General features: G+C 40.4%; 1 protein-coding gene across 1 annotated transcript in view; it reads left to right on the forward strand.

Moving 5' to 3' along the window:
- Window positions 1-13,397, forward strand: part of LOC148120907 (NACHT, LRR and PYD domains-containing protein 1a-like) — a 57,167-nt gene extending 43,770 nt beyond the window's left edge. Inside the window, exons 10-14 of the mRNA XM_087910374.1 lie at window positions 2,862-3,124; window positions 3,600-3,725; window positions 4,589-4,730; window positions 11,365-11,409; window positions 12,337-13,397. Coding sequence (XP_087766500.1) covers window positions 2,862-3,124; window positions 3,600-3,725; window positions 4,589-4,730; window positions 11,365-11,409; window positions 12,337-12,629 — 869 coding nt within the window. The 3' untranslated portion in view covers window positions 12,630-13,397. The remainder of the gene's footprint in view (window positions 1-2,861; window positions 3,125-3,599; window positions 3,726-4,588; window positions 4,731-11,364; window positions 11,410-12,336) is intronic.
- The last annotated feature ends 10,868 nt before the right edge of the window (window positions 13,398-24,265 follow it).

Below are 24,265 nucleotides of genomic sequence, written 5' to 3' on the forward strand. Positions count from 1 at the left end.
CGCAAAGTCCTGATTAGCATTTACTCTATGAAAAGTCCTAAGTTACTAAAATATTTTAAATACCATATTTTGAAGGTCTCTGAAAAATTTGAAGAATATCTGTTTAACTGAAATATATTTCTATATCTAGAAAACCTATTTAACATGACTACAAGGTTGACTATTATAGATGACTCTCTATTAACCTATTTTTAATTATACATTACATTTTTAAATGAGCTGCACAAACACAATACCTTAATCAAGAGCAGAAATACATATACACGGTATAACAAAATCGACCAAGATCATTACCAATGCAAAGTACTCATCTCTATATCATATCCCCCTTTAAATGTAAACAAACATTTATAAACAATATTTGTGAATATGGACATAGTTTCCAACAACCTAAAGAAGGGAAGTTAGGGGCTGGAGAGATGGCTCAGTGGTTAAGAGCATTGCCTGCTCGTCCAAAGGTCCTAAGTTCAATTCCCGGCAACCACATGGCAACTCACAACCATCTCTAAGGAGGTCTGGTGCCCTCTTCTGGCCTGCAGACATACACACAGACAGAATATTGTATACATAATAAATAAATAAAATTTTTTTAAAAAGAAGGTAAGTTAGAGAGGTACAGCATCTCCTGAAGTTTTGTCAAAATGGCAAAGCACAAAGCGTGAGTAAGTGCCAGACTCTGGTAGTTGGATTGAATATAACTTAGGGACAGCCAGGGTTTCAAGGACCCAAACAGGCACACAGGAGACATTATAGTGCTGGCGTCTCCCTCTGATACTGCTACCTAGTATCACTGATTGAAATTCCAAGCTGCACCACTCCCTGGAGCACCAAGGTCATGGTCTCATTCTTTGCTACTTATTGATTCCAAGCAATCACCCAAGAGAAATAGAAATGTTCTCTGCTAAACAATAAGCATTGAAATTCTGTTTGTCATGGTGCAAGTTGAAGCAAACTGAGTGCTGAAAGGACAGGCAAATGGTGGGTTGCAGAGTGGTGCCTCCAATAGCAGGGGTCACAAAAGTTTACAAGTGACATTCAACATTGGAATTAAACCCAGTGTCAAATTGGCACACAGGCACATAACTTTAAATCCTAACATTCTGTCTCATGCCCACCAAATTTGGTTGTCTCATAGTACAAAGTACGATCCAATTACAAGGGTCCATGGGTTAAAGAAAAATCCATAAAGACTACTATGTTCCAAAGGACATAGGTAGCTCCACCCCTTCAGTTTTATCACACGAAGCACACATAGCCTCTCCTTAGACCATCTCTCTACTTCTTGCCTAAAACTTTCTTGAGCAGAAATAATATGTGGTTCTGGCTTCTACAACATCCAAGGATTTCTATTCCACCTTAGGCTTCATTTTCAAAGGTCCATAAAATGAGCTCTCAGGATCCTTGGAGGTTCTTTGACTCAGGCACATTTTCTGGCTGCACTGCTATCTGAAGCTGTGTAGCATTGAAGGACACTTAAAAGAAATCCCATATTAGCTCAGAATTGAGAATAATAGATGGTTATTTACTTAAGGGTAGACTCAGAAATCAGAATCCTCTGCTGGAATGGAGAACAGGAACCGAATCCTGCATCCAGAAAAGAGACCAGATGCATGTTTTACATCGGCATAAATAGTATAATAGGCCATGCCCAAGTGGGCGGGTAACATAAAGGGTACTAGCTGTAGGATCCATGGATGAGACCATCAAGAATTTCCACTGTACTGTGAACGCTCCCCCAGCAGCAAGACAGGTCAAAGTCAAGGCTGCTTCAATGAGTCATAATCTGCAGAAGTCAGTCCTGGTAGCACATCACAGTCACCTCACAGCATGATGAACCAATAGTATGGAAATGTTTAATTAATCTGCTATATTCTCACTGGAAATTAATTAATAAAACTTAACATTTACTTGTTCACAGCTTTTCTATTAAAAACAAAAAATAAGTAAAAGGTAAAAATGCACCATCATCAAAGCATCGTATAGAAGAAAGATTTGGGAATGGTTAGAGATTCAGGGCTAAGAGTCCATGACGATCATGGCAGAGAGCATGACAGCAGCAGGCAGGCATAGCACTGGAGTAGTAGCTGGGAGCTTACATCCTTATTGACAAGGAGGAAAGAGAGAAATGGGAGCTCACCAAGGCCAGCTGGACTGGGAGTGATGGAGCATGTGATCAAACTGGACACTCTGAACGTGGCTGGCAATGAAGGCTGACTGAGAAGCCAAGGACAATGGCACTGGGTTTTTATTCTACTGCATGGACTGACTTTGTGGGAGCCTTGTTTGTTTGGATGCTCACCTTTATAGACCTGTATGGAGGGGGGAGGACCTTGGAGTTCCCACGGGGCAGGGAAACCTGACTGCTCTTAAGACTAGAGAGGGAGCGGGAGGGGGGAGGGGGACGGAAAAGGGAGGCAGGGAAGAGGTGGAAATTTTTAATAAATAAATTAATTAATTAAAATTAAAAAAGAATATCATGTGGTTTTTCCCCACAAGGAAGAACACTAAAATTTTGATAGTTTTCTGTATTCATAACAGACAATATTTGTTGGTCAATAATTTAGTATTGAATTATTTTCTGCATTATTAGTTACTTTCATGTTATTAAATATTTTTAAATAAGGAGCAAGAAAATGTTAAAAAGAAAAGAAAAGAAAAAAAGAAAAAAGAAAAAAAACTCAAAACCCATTCCAGTCACACACCTCCTACTCCTTCTTAAGCAGTTCCACCTAATACACCAACCCATTCTTATTGTAAGCACCACTGTCATTCTAAATCTTAGTATTCTCTTTTTCCAGCCACGCATGGTTCAGTGGAGACACTAAATCCACATCATGGAATCTTCATCTTTTCTTTCACAGAGGGACAGGTGGACATCTCCTGGTTCTGTGTGGCCCACTTTCAAGAACATGGGATGGTCCTAGAAGTACCAGCCAGAGTGGAGCAATGCTACATAGTCTTGGAAAACCCAAGCTTCTCCCCAATGGGAGTTCTTCTGAGACTCATGCCAGCTGTCAGACATTTCATCCCAATCACTTCTATCACGTTGATCTACTATTACCTCAATCTCAAGGATGTCACCCTTCATCTCTACCTGATCCCCAATGACTGCACCATTAAGAAGGTAACACTGAGGACCAGAAATGCGGGGCTAGGGTGGACTGACAGAATACTTGAAATATAGCTATCCCTTTGGAGAAATTCTCCACTTTGAGTGGAGATACAGTTCTATAAGGGGAGCCCTGGTGATTATGAGTCTGCAGTCTTCTTGGCCCCTTCACAACAGAGATTCATAAACTGCCTTTAACACACTATTATCTGTACACATCCTCTTTACAACTATCAGAAGAATGGAAATTCTCCATATCCAACATGTAGCCAACTCCCTTCTTCTCTGTCAGGGACACAGTTCCCACAATGAACCTGACAGAGGCCAATAATTAGCAATCTATTGGCAGAATACAAGTCAGAAGGGTTCCCTGAAGGTGACATCACCCCATCACACAAAAATGTACTGACTGACCAACTTGCCTTATTCAGACCAGTTAGCTATTGTAGTACTGAAATCTAGTTAAATCACTGTCTGCAATGTTCCCTAGGCTATTGATGAAGAAGAAATGAAGTTTCAGTTTGTTCGAATACACAAGCCACCCCCAGTAGACTCTCTTTACATTGGCTCACGGTACATAGTGTCTGCTTCCAAGAACCTGGAAATCATTCCAAAGGTGAGTAGCTTCCAGGTGTTTGCTACTCTACAGGATCAGATGCCAGATTTGGGGCAGGTTACTAGGCTGGACAGAAAACTGAGATTGGGGAGAAATGATTTGGGCTTTGGGATCAGCAAGAAAACTTCCAAGTTAAATGGAGAGCAATTTAAGGGATCACACAGAAGATCTGGAATAATTAGTTTTAGGATAGCACAGAGAAGGGGCCAGCCTAACATGCAGCAAGTCCTGGCTTAAGATATGTGAGCAGGAATTTCAGGATGAGCTCTTACTCAGGTTTTGAATCTGAAAGGTCTCCTACAGGTGTAAACACTTGATCCCCAGTTAGAGCTAGTGTTTGGGGAGTTATGAAACAAACATGTGAGGCCAGACAATCACAAGCAGGCCACTAGTGGAAGGCCTTGAGGGTTATAGCCTCAACCTGCTCCTCATCACAGACTTGGATTCCTGATCCTGATATAACAAACTGTGCCACAAGCTCCTGCCACAAAGTACAGAGCCCCAGTTCACATGTTTTCCCCATCATGAAACTAAACAACAACATAAACCCTCCCTTAAGTTGTTTCCTGCCATGTTTTTGTCAGAGTGATGAGAAAAGGAATAGTATGTGGGCTAAGCTGGGCCCATTAGCATTCTCCATATCTTCTGTTGCTACATATTTCTATGTCCCCTTCCACAGTGTTCCAGCCTTCTGAGTAAAGATGTGCATTCAAAAGCTACGGGTTAAGTCATTGCAAAAGACACTCAACATCTAAGCCAGTGTCTACTGTGGTGTGCAAGAGTAAGAAAGTACAGCGCTGTGGGAAACGCTTGTTCTCTTGAGTAGAGGCTTCTGAAACAGAATCTGTCCTCACCCCCTTCAGGAACTGGAGCTGTGCTACCGGAGCCCCAGGGAATCCCAGCTCTTCTCTGAGATCTATGTTGGCCACATGGGTTCAGGGATTAAACTGCAAATCACAGACAAGAAGAATGGAAATCTCAAGTGGGAAGCCTTGCTGAATCCAGGTAAAATTAGTTTAGGTCCAGATACCCCAAAGGCTGAAGAAAGGGACTGAGTGGGGAAGGTGTGTTGTCATTAATTCTTGGTGTCACGTAATAGTCAGATCAGTTATGTGGCTTTTGCTAGATCCCAAACAGGAAGTTAGAGTTAAGAGTGAGAGCAAGGTGGAGAAGAGGAACAGAAAAAGGTGAAGAGAAGGAGAACAGAAGAGCCGGGACAGAGAGGAGAGGAGAGTGAGAGAGAAGGAGAAAGAGGAGGTGGGAAGCCTATTCCAGGACGTGCCTCCAGTGACCCAGTTTCTCCAACTGTGCACTCTCATGGTTTCCAATACCACTCTCAGTGTTCATGCAATTATGAGTGAACTAGTGTATGTGTTCATTCATCACACCACAGTCCTCATGACAGTCACCCCCAATTATTGCTACGGAACCAATCTTTCAACATAGGATCATGGAACACATTACATCCAAACCACCGCATACCCTAAGCCCCATTTCCTCAGTCTAATATCATGATTTCTACTCCCAATGCCCTAGAAATAACAGATTTTGAGATACACAAAGTATCTAATAACAGTTCACATTAAATTTGTGAGCAGTGAAAATGAAGAGATTTTTTTCCATCATGAGAGTCTTAATCTAAAATACACATATATTTTTTTAAAACCTTTTGTCTTTTGACAATTTTATACATGCATACAATGCATTCTAGGAATTCCATCCTAAACAAACCTTATCTCCCTCTTGCTCCTGCCAGCCCCTCTTCTTTTCTACAAATCTCCTCCCCACATTCATTATTGCTTGTGTCTGACAGGGTTTAAGTAGGATCCTCTGTGTGCCTGTGAGTTTTGAACTACCCAGTAGAGAAGCAAGTGAGTTCACCAGTGGGTACAGATGGATTGTATACACCCTGTTCTCCCATAATCTATTATTTGTCAATAGTAAAACAGTAAGTAGTACCGTCCCTGTGAGCTGCTTCCCCATATCTAGGGCCCTACTTGTGTAGGTCCAGAGGCAGTAGGTGCAGGTGCTATGAGTTCATGACGGCCATGGTCATGTCATGCTTAGAAGAGGGCACAACCTCTTATCCATATATTCTCCATATGTTCTCCATAGCTTCACAGCCCTTCCCCATATCTTCTGTGCCTGCATTCTTTCCCATTTCTCTTCCACAATGTTCCAAGAGCCACAAGGGGGTGATATAATTATCTACTTATAGGGATGAGTACTCAACCATCCCTTATTCTCAGTATCCTGCACAGCTGTAGGTATCTGCAGTCACCTCCTTTCACAGCAAAGAGAGGCTTTTCTGGTGAATACTGAAAGTAACCTTTGTCTGTGGGATAAATATTGATATTTACAAGGGAATTGACACTATGTACCTTTATGTAGGCAGTAAATGTAGTTTTTCCTCAAAGATCTGGGTTTGTTTGTTTGTTTTATCAATTTAAAATGCTAGGGGTGGATTCTATCCTGTGGAGTGGGCCTGAATTTAATCAGGCAGCTACTGGGTGCTCATATCATAGTTGTGCCATGATTGCAGCAAGGGATCATCTGACCTGGCAGCATGGCTGCTGATGTCTTTTCTTCCTCAGCAGCCTGCACAATATCATCGAACACTAAAATCTTAGCATCAAAAGGAAGCTTCCAGTTGGGTGGTGGTGGCACACGCCTTTAATCCCAGCACTTGGGAGGCAGAGGCAGGCAGATCTCTGTGAGTTCGAGGCCAGCCTGGTCTACAAGAGCTTTCCAGGTCTAGCTCCAGAGCTATAATATAATATTACCTAAGAAAACAGGAAGTCCATTGTAAGCAACTTTCAAAACTCTACAATTGACAGAAACAACTCACTGACTGGACAGTCACCCAAAGTTCTTCTATTATGTTGGGGAATCCTTCTTCAACCTACACACCCAAAGTATCTGGCAAACTTTGCCATGAAGCAGGAAATTTGAAAGACTGTTTTGCAATTTGTCAGTCACTTTTTTGTGTCCTGCAGAATGTCTAGCAGACTCCTTCATGAAGCAGACACCCTGAAGGTCTGGCTCACTTTCTTTTGGCAAGTTCAGCAGTCATTTTCTGTGGGTCCTGCATGTCCAGTTTATACAGCATACCATCAAGTAGTCCGGGCAAGAGCAGTTTCTTGCCCAAATGACTAGCCTTGTCATAGTCAAGGCAAATTCCACAGCGAATTTCTTCAATGCCCATCAACTTCTTTGAAGTTTTCACTGTAGAGAAAAGTCTAAGTTTTTAAATTCTTCTAATTGCCACATTCTGTAGGTTTCTGAAGTGTTGGAGATTATCTATCTAACTGAAATATATCTCTGCATACCTAGAAAATCTAACTAACATGACTATAATTTTGATTATTATAAATGACTATCTAATAATCTGTAATTTTGAATTATACATTATATTTTAAATGAGATATATGAGCATTAAAAAAGAACAGAAATATACATAAAACAATATTGACCTTAAATTTGTAACAGTAATCCAAAGTCTATACTGATAAAACATATTCATTTCTATATCATATCCCCTACTTTTTTAGAAAGAGATTGACTATGACCATTAGCTACTTATAATCAATCCCCTTTAAATGAAAACAATTGTTTTGAGAATTTAGACATTGTTTTCTCTAAACTGCATCTTGCTGTTCATTGGGTGAGGTATTGGGTGAGTGTTCATGGAGACTTTTTAGGGGCTCTTGTTCCACTGAACCACATTAGCCTAGACGTAATCCACAGGTTCTTATCTTCTGTGAAACAAAAGCAGAACCTCTTTTCCAAAGTTGCATATCTTTAGACTCAAATTTCTCAGTCAAGATACCTTTAATATATGTGTTGGTTTAGCTTAGCAATCTCAGAATCAAATGTTTTTCAGCAGTTAGTACAAGGCAAAAAAAAAAGAAAGAAGGAAAGAAAAAGAAAAAAAGAAAAAAGAAAACACAATCATGCATATAATCTAATCTCTGTGTGTATTGTCTATCTTTATGTGGCTTAATTTTTCTCTATTGCTTTTTAATATTTATTTTATTATCTTTATTCCTTTAATCTATGACTGTTCTCTCTCTCTCTCTCTCTCTCTCTCTCTCTCTCTCTCTCTCTTTCTCTCTCTCTCTCTCTCTCCTAAGCCCATCTACATTTATCCAACACTGCGACCCATTCAGAGGTCTTTTCTGTCTGAACCTATCTTATGTGTATCTGTAATCATTTTCTGATCAGGAGAATTTATTTCAATGCTAAGCAGGCATGGCTAGGAATAACCATGTGGCTTTGCCTGTTGACTCCACCCTGTCAAACTTGGAGGAGGTATGTTCATGGCCTCTGTGAGTCGTGCTCTCTGCCCCAGCTCCAGGGACACAGCCGGTCTATGTCATTAAGCAATTTGTAACACTCTGCTCACAAAACCCATTTAACTGCTCTGTAGCAGGACCTTCCAAAAGAGACAGAGCCATTCATGCCACCAACATGAACCAGGAAGTCATCTCTTAAAGAAGCTGTGCCTCTGCTTTCTGCCAGCAAACACAGCCTATCTGAAAAAAATATGGCTACCGAAAACTACAATTGACTCCCATTTTGTGCCCTAGAAGCCCTTTCTTAAAGATTTCTGAGGCTTTCTGTGTATGTACGTGGCTGAACATTGGAGCCATTATGTAAGTGGAGAATGAAGTTTCATTTCCCAGTCACCCCAACCCGAATAATCACACAAAACTATATTTATTACAGCACTGTCTGACCAGCAGCTCAGGTATATTCGTAGCTAGCTCTTACATCTTAAATTAACTGATTTCTATTATTTTATATTTTACCCACAAGGCTCTTGATTTGTTCCCTCACATCTTACTTCTTGGGTGGGTACATGGCATCTGCCTGACTCTGCCTTCTTTCCTCCTGCATTCATTCAACTTAGCTTTCCCACCTAGTGACATTCTGCCCTGCCAAAGACCATAACAGCTTCTTTATTAACCAGTGGTAATGAAACATATTCATTCCATACAGAGGGGAATCACACATCAGTTTATAAGTGTCCCTTTGTCCCAAGTGAACTCTAGCATTTGTATCCTGGATACTGGACTTTCTCAAAAAATGAGAGGAAATCATAACAAATTTTAACCTGTAGTTCCCTAATTTCTAAGTGTTTCCTAGACATGTTTAAGAATTCTGCTGCTACTTCTATGGCAAACCTCAGAATTGTGCCATTTCCTTTCTATTTAGGTTTTGTGATCCATATATATTCCTATTACTAATCTTCTGTCAGATGTTACCTGGAAATAGTTCCTCCCATTCTTTTTCTTTTTTTTTTCTTTTCTTTTTTTTAATTCATTTATTTATAAAAAATTTCCACTTCCTCCCCTCCTCCCAATACCCTCCCACTCCCCCCACTTTCTCCCCTCCTCCCTCTCCAGTCCCAAGAGCAGTCAGGGCCTCCTGCCCTACGGGAAGTCCAAGTTCCTCCCCCCTCCCTTCTTAACTGCATCTTCACTCATATAAGTTGCCTTTGCTACACAGAACTTTTTGAGTGTCCTGACATCCAATTTACCAAGTTTTAGTTTTACTTCCTGTGCTACTGGAACCTTATTCACACAACTCTGACTTGTGCTGCTGTGTTGAAATATTCTGCCTCTGTTTGCTCTATAAGTTTCAGTGTATTGGGGCCCACATTCAGGTCTTTGATCATTTAGAGTTAATTTTTTAAAGGTGTGATCTAGGCATCTAGTTTAATTCTTCCATACACCGCTAAGTAGATTTCCAGGACCACCTGTTTAACAGGCTGTCTTTTATACAAAGTATATTTTGGGTTCTTTGTCAAATTCCAGGTAGGTATGACTGTATGAACTTTTATCTACATTTCTAGTCTATTATATTGATCTGCACATCTTTTTGTGCCAATACCATGCTGTTTTTACTACTAGGTCTCTAGTATTGGTTTGAAAGAAGGTGTGATGAAGTTTTCTACAAAATCATTTTTGTTCAGAATTACCAAGGAAATTCTGTCTCTAGTGGGTCCACATGAATTTCAGCATTTTCCCGACGCTATTTGTGAAGATGTCCCTGCCATTTTAATCAGGACTGCATTGAGTATGTAGTGTGCTTTTAATAGAGTGGATATTTTCACACAGTTGATTCTTCTAAACAATGAGTATGGGGGATGGATGCCTTTTCATCTTCTAAAGCCTTCTTCAATTTCTCCCGTTTACATGTATATATAATTGAAATATATATCTCAAAATATTCTTTAGAGATTGCTTTCATTACTATGGTTAGGTTTCTATCCCACAAGTTTGTATTTTTATTTATTTACTTGTTGGCCGATTATTCTTTCATATTTTCAATCTCACATGGAAAATTGGAAACAAAATTGTTAAATTTTCTTTAGTGACATAACAGTGTACTCTCAGTTCATCATCAACAATGTCAAAACCAATTCCCATTATCAGTATGTCTGGGGATGCCCAGCCCTTGACAGCTATCAAACAGTCATGCTTCCTGCTCCTGAGCTGCTAGAAACAGGCTACACATTTGTCAGAGAACAGGCTTTGCTCAGCCTCACCACGAGTGAGTCACAGGAGACCTGACCTGCCCCAGCATCAGCCAGTGTTCTAATCTCACTCCAGCATTTAATCTTTGGATGATCTTGGGAAATGACTTAACTCATTGAGTCTGACCTTCCTCACCTGTAAACCAAGGTCAGAAGGATTAACTCATAGGATGTGTGGAAAGTGTAAACACTGCACATACATATGTCACAGTGTGATCCTTAGCTGATGGGAGCAATGTTGCTATTTTTCTTTATTAAGTCAACAACTTCCTCATGATTTTGTTAATTCTCTTCTTTGAGATTAATTAAGATATATTCTCTTCCATGAGGGAAAGTATTCAAATACTGGAAGATTATACTCATGCCTCCCTTGTGTCCTTAATCTCACATTTGGGTTTTTAAATTCATTGTCACTCAAATCACTTTCTTCATTAGATGATCAGGTTTCTCTGCAAGTCAGGATGCACCAAGATGGTCCAGATAGCATGGAGTGTAAGCAGTACCAACCTTCTTTCATACAAATGGATTCAGGGCTTCCAATACTACAAACTGGGTCCTTTGCTGACTACCCTAAACTGTTAGAGCACAGTGAACTTAGAATCTTCTCAAACACTGGGGATTATTCATTAGCTGAAATTTACAAACCCCCTTCACTGAGTGTGAAAATTCACTCACTATTTCCTGGTGTGCAGTCTCACATCATCTTGAATCTGCCATCTAATCAGGAACACATAATGGGAGCATGTGAGTGGACAAGGTCAAACAAGGACAAGAAAATAGTTTTCTACCCAGGAACAAATGTAAAATGTTTCAAACCAGTAAGGGACATCGTAAATTCTCCACAAGAAATATAATCTAGGATAAAATTGAGGCTGTGATCCTGTGGGAGAAATGTCTGTTGCCATTCACATGTCTTCTCTCTCAATGATGACAGGTCTGGTTCCTCAATTCATTGTGTAAGGAAATGTTCACCTTCCAGATTATGTCAGAATTTCTTTAGTTCATTCTCAAAATCCCAGGCATGGTTGGGAGTTGCAGAAGCTGCACTGACTGTTGGTGACAGGCATCGTTACAGATGATATCTCTCCTCTCTTCCAGGAGACCTCAGGCCTGCACAGCCCACGATCCCTACAGCCCACAAAGGTCAGTAACACTCATACAAGGCCAGAGGAGCCAAGAATATTCCACAGGTAGATCATCTGACCCTTGAGAGAAGGTCAGTGAGAAAGGAGGGAGCCTCACTTTGCAAACCTTACCAGGACAGGTAGGCCATGTACATGCCCCAGGGCAGAGTTTCTCTCCTGCCTCTTGGCTTCCCTTGTTGAAAAAAACCCCACTCTATAGCACGAATAGTAAATACCCAGAGACTGATATTGGGGTTCAACCTGAAAATCAGAAAAGCAAAGTGGCATATTACTGGCTCTTATCTCTACCTCAGACTGAAATGGGGCTAGACCCTGTACCCACAAACTCCCAAACTCCACAGCCCACACTCCACACGACACTGAGTTCCTGTCTCTTCTCCCTTATATTCCTCTCTCTACCCAGCAATATCACTCCTGTCTCTACGTCTCTAGTGCTGAGATTAAAAAATGCTATCCCAAGGGCTGGGATCACCTTAGTGTGTGCTCTATTTCTCTTTTAGACAGATTTAATCTTGTATAGCCCAGGCTAGCCTTGAACTAACAGAGATCCCTCTGCCTCTGTCTCCCAAGTCCTGTGACTAAAGGTGTGCCACCATTCCCTGCCCAGTGTGGGTGTCTAGTATGACTGCTTTGCTCTCTGATCTTTAGGCAAGTTTTATTTATTAAGAAACAAACAATACATCACTATACTACCCACTCCCAACCTGAACACCTTACCATAAACCCTTCCTTCTAGTTAGGCAGAGTGTTAGACTAATAACTGACCTCAGGAAGGGTACAGATTTTTTTCTCATGACTTCCCAGAGGATGAAGGAGAACAGAGGTGCAGATAAAATATGTTAAAAAAATAAAACAAGAGCTGAGCAGACAGTGGAAGAGTCCATGGAGGACCCTTTCTATGCTCAGTGTCAGTCTTCACCCTTAGATGCTCTTGCCTTGCCACACTTTGTGGACCAGCATCGGGAGCAGCTGGTGGCCCGAGTGACATCAGTGGACCCGCTCTTGGACAAGCTGCATGGTCTGGTGGTGAGTGAAGAGGAATATGAGGCAGTGCGGGCTGAAGCCACCACTCAAGACAAGATGCGGAAGCTCTTCAGCCTCAGCCGGTCCTGGAGCAGGGCCAGCAAAGACCAAGTCTATCAAGTTCTAAAGGAAACACATCCTCACCTGATCATGGACCTCTTTGAGAAGTCAGGTGGTGTCTCTGTGGGATCCTGACATCTTAGTGGCTGAGGGGTGAGCACTCTTCTTTGAGTCCTGGCTCTGCCTGACCTTCCTTTGGCCTCCAGGTTCTCCATCTATAAACCAGTGGCCATCTGAGTTGCCGTTCAAATGGCATGTTCCTAGGACATCTCTTGGGGACCCAGATGTCCCCTCTTGGCCTTCCCCATCCTGTTAATGTGGGATGTGCATCTCAGGAAACTTCCAGTGGAACCAGCAAATCTATTCAGCCTTATCCAGCTGGCTTTCATGGCCTGAGTGGCCAGTATCAAAACCACCTGACCATCCATGACACAAACAGAACTGGGAGCATGGGGATGGAGACAATGAGATGGTGCTGTCCCTGGAAAGTGAATTCTTATGAGTAGGAAAGGAAGGGGACTTCTTAATATTTCCCACCCTCAGCTTTTGTTGCCTTTATTGAGTCTATTTCTATTTTCAGGTCTTGAACAACTTATTCATTTGCTTCCTTTGTTCTTTGTGTTATTTAAATGTTTTAAGGGATATGTTCGTTTCCTCACACTGTTTGGGTTCTCCTGGATTTCTTTAAGGGATTTATTAATTTAATCTCTGAGGACCTCTATCATCTTCATACAAAATTTTAAGATCTTTTTCCTGTGCTTTAACTATGTTGGAATATTCAGGACCTGCTATGGTAGATTGGTGGGCTCTAGTGGAGATATATTTGCCTGAATGTCATTGACTGTATTTTTATACGATCATCTAGGCATCTGGAATTGGAATGATTAAAGGTCTAAGAACTGATATCTGGATTTGGGTTGGTTTGGGTGGGTGCTTGTACCTTGGTTTCTCTGATTATAGGAGAGTGTGGTGGCTGTTTGCTACCTGGTAGGAAATTTTATGCACCTAATATGTGTGGTCAGTGAGGTTTCCCAGTAAAAAATATTTCTTATCATTGACAGCTGACTCTTACGAACGGGGCTAGCCAAGAGTCTGAAGGAGTTCACAGGAGAGAGGAGTTCAGAGTGTTCAACAAGGACCTGCTTCTTTAGTCTCCTATGAGACTAAATGAGAGGAGGGACAGTGAAAATAGGTCCATCACAGGTCAGCTATAGCACTGGGGATGAGACAGGATTGGATCTAGAGGGACAGAAGGAGAAAGGAAAATCTATACACAGCCTACCTGCTTCCCTGGCAGGAGTAGCCTGTGGGTTATCAGGAGGTGTCTGCTGGAATTGGGGGCTGGGATAAAGCAACAAGTTGGGTAGGGAGGCTGGGAGGGAAAGGTCTGTGGGATCCACAGGAGAAGTTGGAAGAGGATGAAAGAAGGTTGAAAAACAGGTGCCCTGTTGCAGAAATAGTGATGAGACTTGGGTATTGGGTTTGGGGGAGAAAAGGGAGTGGTGAAGGTCCTCAGTTAGCTTACCTGTATCCCCGACTGCTCAGATGGCAGCTGGTGTGATCACAGGAATGAATGTCAGCTGGTTTGGAGGCTGAGATACTGGGATGAGTTGGGGAAAGGAAAGTTGGGGCAAAGGATCTTTGAGATTTGAAGGGAGTGGCATCAGATAGGAAAGGTGACCATAGCAGGTGTTCTGTTACCAAGTTGGGCATTAGGTTGGGGTACTGGGAACTGAGAAGAAGGAGAGGAGACCTGCAGTCAGCCTAGCACAAAGGGATATGCCTTCTTCTCTAAACACACTCAAAACACAAAGCAAGTCTTAACAGATATAAGAAAATTGAAATAACATCTTGCATCCTGTCAGATCAGCTGAATTACAGCTGGGTCAACAACAACAGAAAGCATACAAACTCATGGAAGCTGAAAGACTATCTTCTCAATAAAAAAAGGATCAGGACAGAAATAAAGAAAGAAATTAAAGGCTTTCTAGAACTCAATGAAAACAAATACATGATATACCCAAACTTACAGGACATGAGGAAAGCAGCGCTAAGAAGCAAGTTCATAGTGCTAGTGAATACATTAAAAAACTACAGAGATCTAATTCTGGCAACTTCACAACCTGAAATCTCTAGAACAACAACAAAAGAATTCATCACATGCAAGAGGAGTAGATTGCAAAAAATAATCAAACTCAGGGTTGAAATCAGTAAAATAGAAACAAAGAGAAAAATTTTTAAAAAATCAATAAAATGTAGAAAGATTTTTCTTTGGCCTGCAAGTTCATAAAAAATGACGCAGAAGTTTATTATTAATTATGAAAGCTTTGCCCTAGCTTAGGCTTGTCGTTCTAGCTCTCATAACTTAACCCATATTTTTAAATATACATTCTTTTACGGAGCCTGCTTACCTTTACTCTGTATTGCCTGGCCTGCTTCCTCCACATCTGGCTAGTGACTCTACCTTTCCTCTTCCCAGAGCTCTCTGCCCTCAGAAGTCCTGCCTTACCTCTTCCTGCCTAGCTAATGGCCATTCAGCTTTCCTTTTGTAAACTAATCCCAGTGACACATCTTCATACAGTGAAAAGGAATATTCCACAACAATGAAACAAATAGTTGTTTCTTTGAGGAAATCGATAAAATTAATAAATCCTTATCTAAATTAACTACGAATCAGAAAGAGAATATTCAAATTAATAATATCAGAAACAAAACGGAGACATAACAAGAGACACCAAAGAAATCGAGAGATCATAAAGACACACTTTAAAAACCAGTGCTCCAACAAATTGAAAAATCTAAAAGAAACGGATAATTTTCTCAATACACATCACTTATCAAAGTTAAATCAAGGTCAGATAAGCAATTTGCACAGACATAAACCCCCTAGTGAATTAGAGGTAGTCACTAAGATTTCAAAACAAATATAGACCAGAACCAGACAGTTTAGTGCAGATTTTTACTAGCCTTTCAAAGAACACCTAATTCTCCTCAAATTATTGCACAAAAAAAGAGCAGAATTAGCACTGCCAAATTCATGTTATGCGACCACAGTCATTATGATACTCAAATGCAAAAAAAGATTCAACAAAGAAAGAATTGCAGTCCAATTTTCCTAATGAACATAAATGCAAAAATACTTGTAAAATACTTGCAGTTTAGGCCTGGTGGATCCCAGAGGCCAAGCACGAGTCCACCCCAAGTCTCTAAACTTGGAGCAGGAAAATTTTCGCTGCCCTCTGGTACTAGGTAGTCAGGCACCATTATGATTTTAGGCAGCAGGTTCCTGCTCAGCACCATGCTAGACTGTGCCAGACAACAAGACCCACAAGCAGGCCAAAGGGGGACTGCCCCGGGCTCTGAGGGGAAAAGATGGTACTTGGCTGAGTGGGAAGAGACCCATAGATGGCATGGGGCAACAGGTACAACTATGGTATACAAATGTATGGTATGGTATGGGAAAAAGAAAAGACAGAACAGTTCATGTCCTGTGGACAGAGGCCGATCTGAAGTGGAGAAAGTGGTGGGGAGCAGGCAGATGAGGGTGGCTTGATTGCCACCCAAGGTCATGGTGATGTCTGGACCTGGGCTGCTGCTGGGGCCGAGGTCTGGGTTCACGACCCTGATGCACTCAAGGTCTGTATTGATGTCTATGACTCCTGATACCACCAAAGGTCCAGAAGGTAGAGTTGGCCCCACTTCTTACTAACTGCAACTCTGGAGAGAACTGGTCCTGCTCCTCACCCACTGAAGCACTCAGGAGAGTGGACCCTACACCTATCCCGGGCCTACACTGGGCAGCACAATAGAGCTGTCCCTGATGGGGTAGGTGTGGGAGAGCTGACCCTAAAAGCAGGAAAGTAGGAGAACTGGCCCCACCCCTTGCTCATCTCTGCAAAGGATGAGCTAGCCAGGTCAATGCAGGAGAGCTCTCCCTGGTGGGGAGGATAAGAAGCAAGAGCTGGCTGATGGATTGACTAATCTTGCAACTACCCAAGCCCAGAACCAGGGTTATGGGTTGGTCAATAACATTTAACCCATCTATGATCTGCTGGAGCAAGTGAAGGGGCTAGTATTGCAGACCCAAGGCTGCAGAATTTCCATAACACAAGGCAACAACAGGCTGTCCAAGAGGAGTCCAATGAGGGTCCAACGCCAAGAGTAGAAAAATCAGAAGCCCAGAACCAGATCAATGACTCTTTGCAATGAACACTTGTAAATAAAGATATCGGAATAAATGGTTTACTGCATGACTCACTGTGTCACACTGCTGCTTTCATGACAAGATTGATTTCTTTTCTTTTTTTTTCTCTAAATTTTATGTTATTTTGGGGGCAGAGGTTACAAGGACAGAAAGCAGATACAAAGGGATGAGGAAATAAATGGAATTGAGATGCCTGATGTGAAAGACACAAAGAATAAAAAAAGAAAAAATACTTAATATGTTAGAAGAATCATTAAAAATGACTTTAAAGAATACTTGCATTTCAAATGCAAGACCACATCAAAAAGGTCATCGGTGATTATCCAGTAAGCTTCATTCCAGAGTTGCAGGGATGGTTCAATATATGAAAATCAACAAATATAATCTACCATATAAACAACCTTAAAGGTAGTAAAGGAAGACACATGATAAGCTCTTCCTTTCATTAGATACAGAAAAGGCCTTTAACAAAATCCAACACCCCTTCATGATGAAAGTTCTTGAGACATTATAGATACAAACAACATATGGAAACATAACAATGGCAGTTCACAGAAAGTCCATAGCCAATGTCAATTTAAATTGAGAGAAAGTCAAAGCAATTCCACTAAAACCAGGAACAAGAGGTTATTTACTCTCTCCATACTTAGTCAATATAGTATTTAAAGTCTTAGTTTGAGCAATAAGCTAAGGCTTGTTGTTTGTAAAATGTATAAGCTGAATGAGATCAAGGGGATATAAATTGGAAAGGATATACTCAAAATATATTTATTTGTAGATGATATGATAATATACATAATTGACCCTAAAAATTCTACTGGGAAACTCCTACATCTGATAAAACAATTTTATCAAAGTAGCTGGATACTAAATCAATTCATAACCGTCACTACAAGTGACAAATGGACAGAAAAACAAATTAAGGAAACAACATCTTAGCCTCAAATAAAATAAAATATCTTGATGTAACTCTAACCAAGCAAAGGAAATAATTATATGATGAAACTTCAAGTCTTTGAAGGAAGTAATTGAAGAAGATATCAGAAGATGGAAAGATCTCCCATGCTCATGGATGAGTAGGATGAACATAGTAACACATGTAAACTCAAATGTTCTCCCATAATACAATGCAAACATGAAACACAGTTAATAAAATCTTAGAAACAGATTTTGGTGTTCAGCTTGAAGACCAGAAAAGCAAAGCAGCCAGACACTAACTCTTACTGAACCTCAGTCTGAAAATGGTGATCCTGTCTCCAGGAAACCTCAGAATGAGACTGAGCCTGAAAATGGTCTCCTTCCATTTAATAATCCTCTCTAGTTCTTGTATTAAAGGTGGGCACCACTGAGATTAAAGGCATGCACTGCCCGGTTTCTATTTCAACTAGTGTGGCTACTGGGATTAAAGGTGTGTGTGTTAACACTGCCTAGGGCTGTTTTCATCTCTGATCTTCAGGCAAGCTTTATTTATTAAAAATATAAATGAAATGCCGCTACACAAATACATGTTAACTTGTTACTTACGTGTTAAAAAACAAAAATAGAAAAATATTTAAATCTTTACAATTCATAATGTAGTTACCGTGTTTCTATAAGAGCAGAAGGTCTTTCATGTACAGGAAAACGCTATATTCACAGCAAACGATAACCCAACTATGAGCCAAGGTGTTTCAGAAGCTTCATAGGGGTTGTGTGGTGTGCGGGTTCATACAGTAGAAAGCACTCAGGCTGGGTGCTCAGAACCAGAGGTGTGAGGAAATCACATGATGCAACATGGCACACACTGCAGAAACGCCTCAGATTCAGTGCACTTTGAATTAAGCTTGGCCATTTCATGTACACAAAATGCTTTTCTTGTCAAAATTTTACAATTGTCACAGTGACATTATCCCATACAGAGATGTGATTCACAGCTTAAGAACCTGATGTACATCCTGGCAGTGGAGGTGCATGCTTAAATCCAGTACTTGGGAGGTGAAAGCAGGTGGATCTCTGTGAGTTCAAGGCCAACCTCATCTACAAAGCAATTTCTAGGACAGCTAGAACTGTTACACAAGGAAAGCCTGTCGAAGGGAAGAAAGGAAGGAAGGAAGGAAGGAAGGAAGGAAGGAAGGAAGGAAGGAAGGAAGGAAGGAAGGAAGGAAGGAAGGAAGGGTGAGGGAGGAAAGAAGGAAAGAAAGGAAGGAAGGAAGGAAGGAAGGAAAGAAGGAAGGAAGGAAGGAAGAAAGAAGGGAAAGGGGAACTGATGGTACAATTTTAAAATGAAGGGCAGACATAAGACTGTGATGAAGAGTCTTGCTGCTATTGCATAGGCTCAGAATTCTACTCCTAGCACCATAATCAGACATATACACATTCAAAGACACACATGCACACACACACACACGCACACACACACAAATGTACACACAATCACTCACAAAGACAAACATATAAAAGAATGACAAATTGGGATTCCTCTTTATTGCTCACCCATCTACCAAAGTAGGACTCAATGTTCATGACAGTGTGTTTGCTGCAAGGGTAGGACTACCAGTTTCTTTGCCCAGGCTGTCTAGATACCCTCAGAATCAAGTTTCTGGGCCCCTACTTCCCAGACTCATAACCAAAGCTGTTATCCTGTTATCCTGGCTTCTCAGTGCCGCGCCAGCACAGCAACTGTCGTTCTTCTGAGCAAGGGACATCGGGATTAAAACACAACACAACTTCAGGTTCCGCAGACAAGCCTCTATTCCACTTTCTCACATAGTGTACATAGCCCTCAGCAGGGGAGGCTAAGACAGCAAACGCAGGAAGCTCATCACCATAACTCAATGGCTTAGAAACATTGCTGAAAACAACAGATTGTTCCTGCTTTTGTTCCTGTTTTCAACCAACTACAAGAGTGCAAAACAGATCAAGTGGGGGTGCAAAAGTCTGTCCTCTAGGGAACCAACACTCAGTGCCTCCCATCTTCTACTCTGGACTCCGCAGGTATCCTAGCTCAGCCTGTGTGTATCTCTGAAGCTCTCCCTCTCTTTCTGAGGGCACAGTATTTTCCTTATTCTCATACCTACCCTTCACAGGGTCACAGGCAGGGAGTTTCTACCCATAATCCTCTAGGGTTTTTATTAGACAAGAGATAATTTCATGTTTTGACCTCCCTTGCTTCTACATTGGCTTCATTGGGAGTTTGGAAATAAAACTGTACAGCTGAGTATTACAAGGGAAGTCAAGGCTCTTAAATGTATACAACAGATATAAAACCTTGGATTTCTTTGTAAATAAGAGAAAATGCTAAAATATCATGCTGTAAAATATTAGTTGAAGTTGTGTTACATTTATTTATTCTATGGAATATTTGTTTTAATGATTCAAAGATGTGCTGCATTCTTTTAGGTTACATCTGTTTAACTCTGTGAAACTGTGCTATTTTGCCTGTCTAAAACACCTGGTTTGTCTAATAAAGAGCTAAATGGCCAAAAGCAAGGCAGGAGAAAGGATAGACATGGCTGGTAGGCAGAAAGAATAACTAGGAGGAGAAATTTGAGAAGAAAGGATCAAAGATCTAGGTGGAAAAAAAAAGAAGGAGAGGAGAATTCCAGGTGCCAGCCACCCAGCTACATAGCAAGTCATAGAGTAAGAAGTAAAGGAAGATATACAGAAATAGAAAAAGGTAAAACTCAGAGGCAGAAGGTAGACAGAATAACTTAGTAAAGAAAAACTGGTTAGAAACAAGGCAAGATAAGGAAGGGCATTTAGAAGTAAGAATAAGCCTTTTCCAAATGCTGCAGAGAAACCCTGTCTTGAAAAGCAAAACAGAACAAAACAAAAAGAATAAGCCTCCATGTGGTATATTTGGAAGCTAGCTGGTGGGCCTCTTAAAGAACCATAAGAACTAAGAGTAAACATGACCAATATCAATATCAATTTGTAAATAAAAATTTCAGAGTGAGTTTCTTCAAAGATTCATAAAAATGAAATATATTTAGGTTTACTAATTTCATTTCATTAATTATTGGTATATAAAAAAGAAGTTCACATCCCTTTCTTCTGGCTGCTTGCTGGAACGCAAGGTCACTGAGTGCTCTAGGTAACCCATGCGTTCTGCTGATGTGGTTAGGATGCTCTGAGAAACAAGCTGTGACAGGACAGACTCTGTGTCCAGCAGCAAATCTGCACTGACACAGTCCCCATACCTGAGGTTCTCAACTTGGCTCCTCCGAAGGACATGTCACCTGGACAGTGGTCAAGTGTTTGGTTGCTTCAACCACATACTGGAACACTCACAGGGAAACTAGTTAGAGAATAGAATATCTCAGTACTAATTTTTCTTCCAAAAAATGTTATGATCCTTTTTTGGGCTGGGGTCTCAAAACGTGATCTGTGCAGCCCACATAGCCTTTGTCACTTTAGTACACGCACAGTGTGGTGTCACCAAGAGACTCCTGATTCTGCAGTTAGTCTCAGATCCTTTAATAAGACCAAAAGGGACAATTAGTATTTAGAAATTGAGACTTTGAAATATGCTTTTAAACAACATGTGACAATGGTTTGGGAGAGATATGTTTTCTACAATAAAAAATGAAATATACTCACAAGTTTACTCCTTTTGTGTTAATGATAATTAAACACAATTATAACAGTAAAACTTTTAAAATTTGAACTTTAAGATAATTAAAGACCCATTGTTTTTTAACAATGTCCTAAAGTCAGTCTCTGGCATAAGGGAAACTTATTTGACATTAGGCTATAAATTGCAGATTATCTACTTTAGTGGCTGTCTGCGGAAAACAGACTTTTTTGTTTTTTACTGTAAAAAGACATTAGTGACAATTTTTGTGTGTGTGTCAAGTTTCCAGCTGTGGCTTTACTGTCAATAAAATGTCTTTGGCAATTTGACCTGATACCAATAGTCACAAAAGAGAACAAAAGGAACCTGCTTCTTCATTGTAGAGTGAAGGGCTGGCTGCATTTTCCTGCCTGATTCTTTCTTACATTATAAATTTTATTTAATATTCTGTGTCTTCCAGGAGAAACATTGCAAAATTAAAAACCACAGTCTTTTGCTCATGACTGCTCAAATAAGTTTCTTTTTTCCCGACATAATATTTGTATTGATTATTTGAAAATTTCCATAATACAACCCAATCACACTGACTTCCTGGTCCCTGCATGATCATCCTCATCTTGTAACCTATTCCAGAAAAATAAAGAAAGAAAGAAAGAAAGAAAGAAAGAAAGAAAGAAAGGAAGGAAGGAAGGAAGGAAGGAAGGAAGGAAGGAAGGAAGAAAGGAAGAAAGAAAGGAAGAAAGAAAGAAAAAAGAAAGGGTGATTCTCTGAATTTCCTCTGTGTCCGTGGTTATGTCCCCCTTTTCATTTCTGATCTTATTAATTTGCATGTTCTCTCTCTGCCGTTTGATTAGTTTGGCTAGGGGTTAGTCAATCTTGTTGATTTTCTCCAGGAACCAGCTTTTTGTTTCATTGATTCTTTGAATTGTTTTCTGTGTTTCTATTTTGTTGATTTCAGCCCTCAGTTTGATTATTTCCAATCTTCTACTCCTCCTCGGTGAATCTGCTTCTTTTTTTTCTAGAGCTTTCAAGTGTGCTGTTAAGTCTCCAATATGTGCTTTCTCCGTTTTCTTTAATTGGGCACTTAGTGCTATGAACTTTCCTTTTAGCACTGCTTTCATAGTGTCCCATAGGTTTGAATATGTTGTGTCTTTGTTTTCATTAAATTCAAGGAAGACTTTAATTTCTTTCTTTATTTCTTCCTTGACCCAGGGGTGATTTAGTAGTTGACTGTTCAACTTCCATGAGTTTGTTGGCTTCCTGGGGGTAGCATTGTTGTTGAATTCTAACTTTAATCCATGGTGATCTGACAAGACACAGGTGGTTACTAATATTTTTTTTGTATCTGTGGAAGTTTGCTTTGTTACCGAGTATGTGGTCAATTTTTGAGAAAGTTTCATGGGCTGCAGAGAAGAAGGTATATTCTTTCCTATTTGGGTGGAATGTTCTATAGATATCTGTTAAGTCCATTTGATTCAATACCTCCAATAATTCTCTTATTTCTCTGTTGGGTTTCTGTCTGATTGACCTGTCCATTGGTGAGAGAGGTGCGTTGAAGTCTACTACTATTAGTGTGTGTGGTTTGATGACTGCTTTGAGTTCTAGAAGCATTTCTTTTACATAAGTGGGTGGCTTAATATTAGGGGCATAGATATTCAGGATTGAGACTTCATCCTGATGAATTGTTCCTGTTATGAGTACGAAATGTCCATCTCTATCTCTTCTGATAGATTTTAGTTTGAAGTCAATTTTGTTAGATATTAGAATGGCCACACGCGCTTGTTTCTTAGGTCCATTTGCTTGGAACACCTTTTCCCAGCCCTTTACTCTGAGTAGATGTCTGTCTTTGTGGTTGAGGTGTGTTTCTTGTAAACAGCAGAATGTTGGATCCTATTTTCGTATCCAATCTCTAAGTCTGTGCCTTTTTATTGGTGAATTGATATTAAGTGATATTAATGACCAGTGGTGGTTGACTCCGGTTATTTTTTTTTTTGAGTAGTAGAGTGTATGTGTTTCCCTTCTTTGAGTTGTGCTTGTGAAGGGTCTTACTACAAAAGCCTGTACGCCACAAAATTGGAAAATGTAAAAGAAATGGACATTTTTTTAGATAAGTACCATATACCAAAGTTGAACCAAGACCAGGTGAACAATCTAAATAGACCTGTAAGTCGTGAAGAATTAGAAGCTGTTATCAAAAAACTCCCTACCAAAAAAAGCCCAGGACCAGATGGTTGCAATGCAGAATTCTACCAGAACTTCCAGGAAGAGCTAATACCTACACTCCTTAATGTATTTCAAAATATGGAAACAGAAGAGTCATTGCCAAACTCTTTCTATGAAGCTACAGTTACCCTAATACCAAAACCACACAAAGACACAACCAAGAAAGAGAATTACAGGCCAATCTCACTCATGAACGTCGACGCAAAAATTCTCAATAAAATACTGGCAAACCGAATCCAAAAACACATTAGAAAAATCATCCATTATGATGAGGTGGGCTTCATTCCAGAGATGTAGGGCTGGTTCAACATACATAAATCTATCAATGTAATCCATCATATAAATTAAAAAATGGGGTACTGAACTAAACAGAGAATTCACAACAGATGAACTCCGAATGGCCAAAAGACACTTAAGGTCATGCTCAACCTCCTTAGCGATCAGGGAAATGCAAATCAAAACAACTTTGAGATACCATCTTACACCTGTCAGAATAGCTAAACTTAAAAACACCAATGATAGCCTATGCTGGAGAGGATGTGGAGTGAGGGGAACACTCATCCATTGTTGGTGGGAATGTAAACATGTGCAGCCACTGTGGAAATCAGTGTGGCAGTTTCTCAGGAAACTGGGAGTCAATCTACCTCAGGACACAGCAATTCCACTCTTGGGAATATACCCAAGAGATGTCCTATCATACTACAAAATCATTTTTTCAACAATGTTCATAGCTGCGCTATTTGTAATAGCCAGAACATGGAAACAGCCTAGGTGCCCCTCAATAGAAGAATG

This window comes from Myodes glareolus, chromosome 9, assembly GCF_982192425.1.
Source record: "Myodes glareolus chromosome 9, mMyoGla1.1, whole genome shotgun sequence".
Lineage (NCBI taxonomy): Eukaryota > Metazoa > Chordata > Mammalia > Rodentia > Cricetidae > Myodes > Myodes glareolus.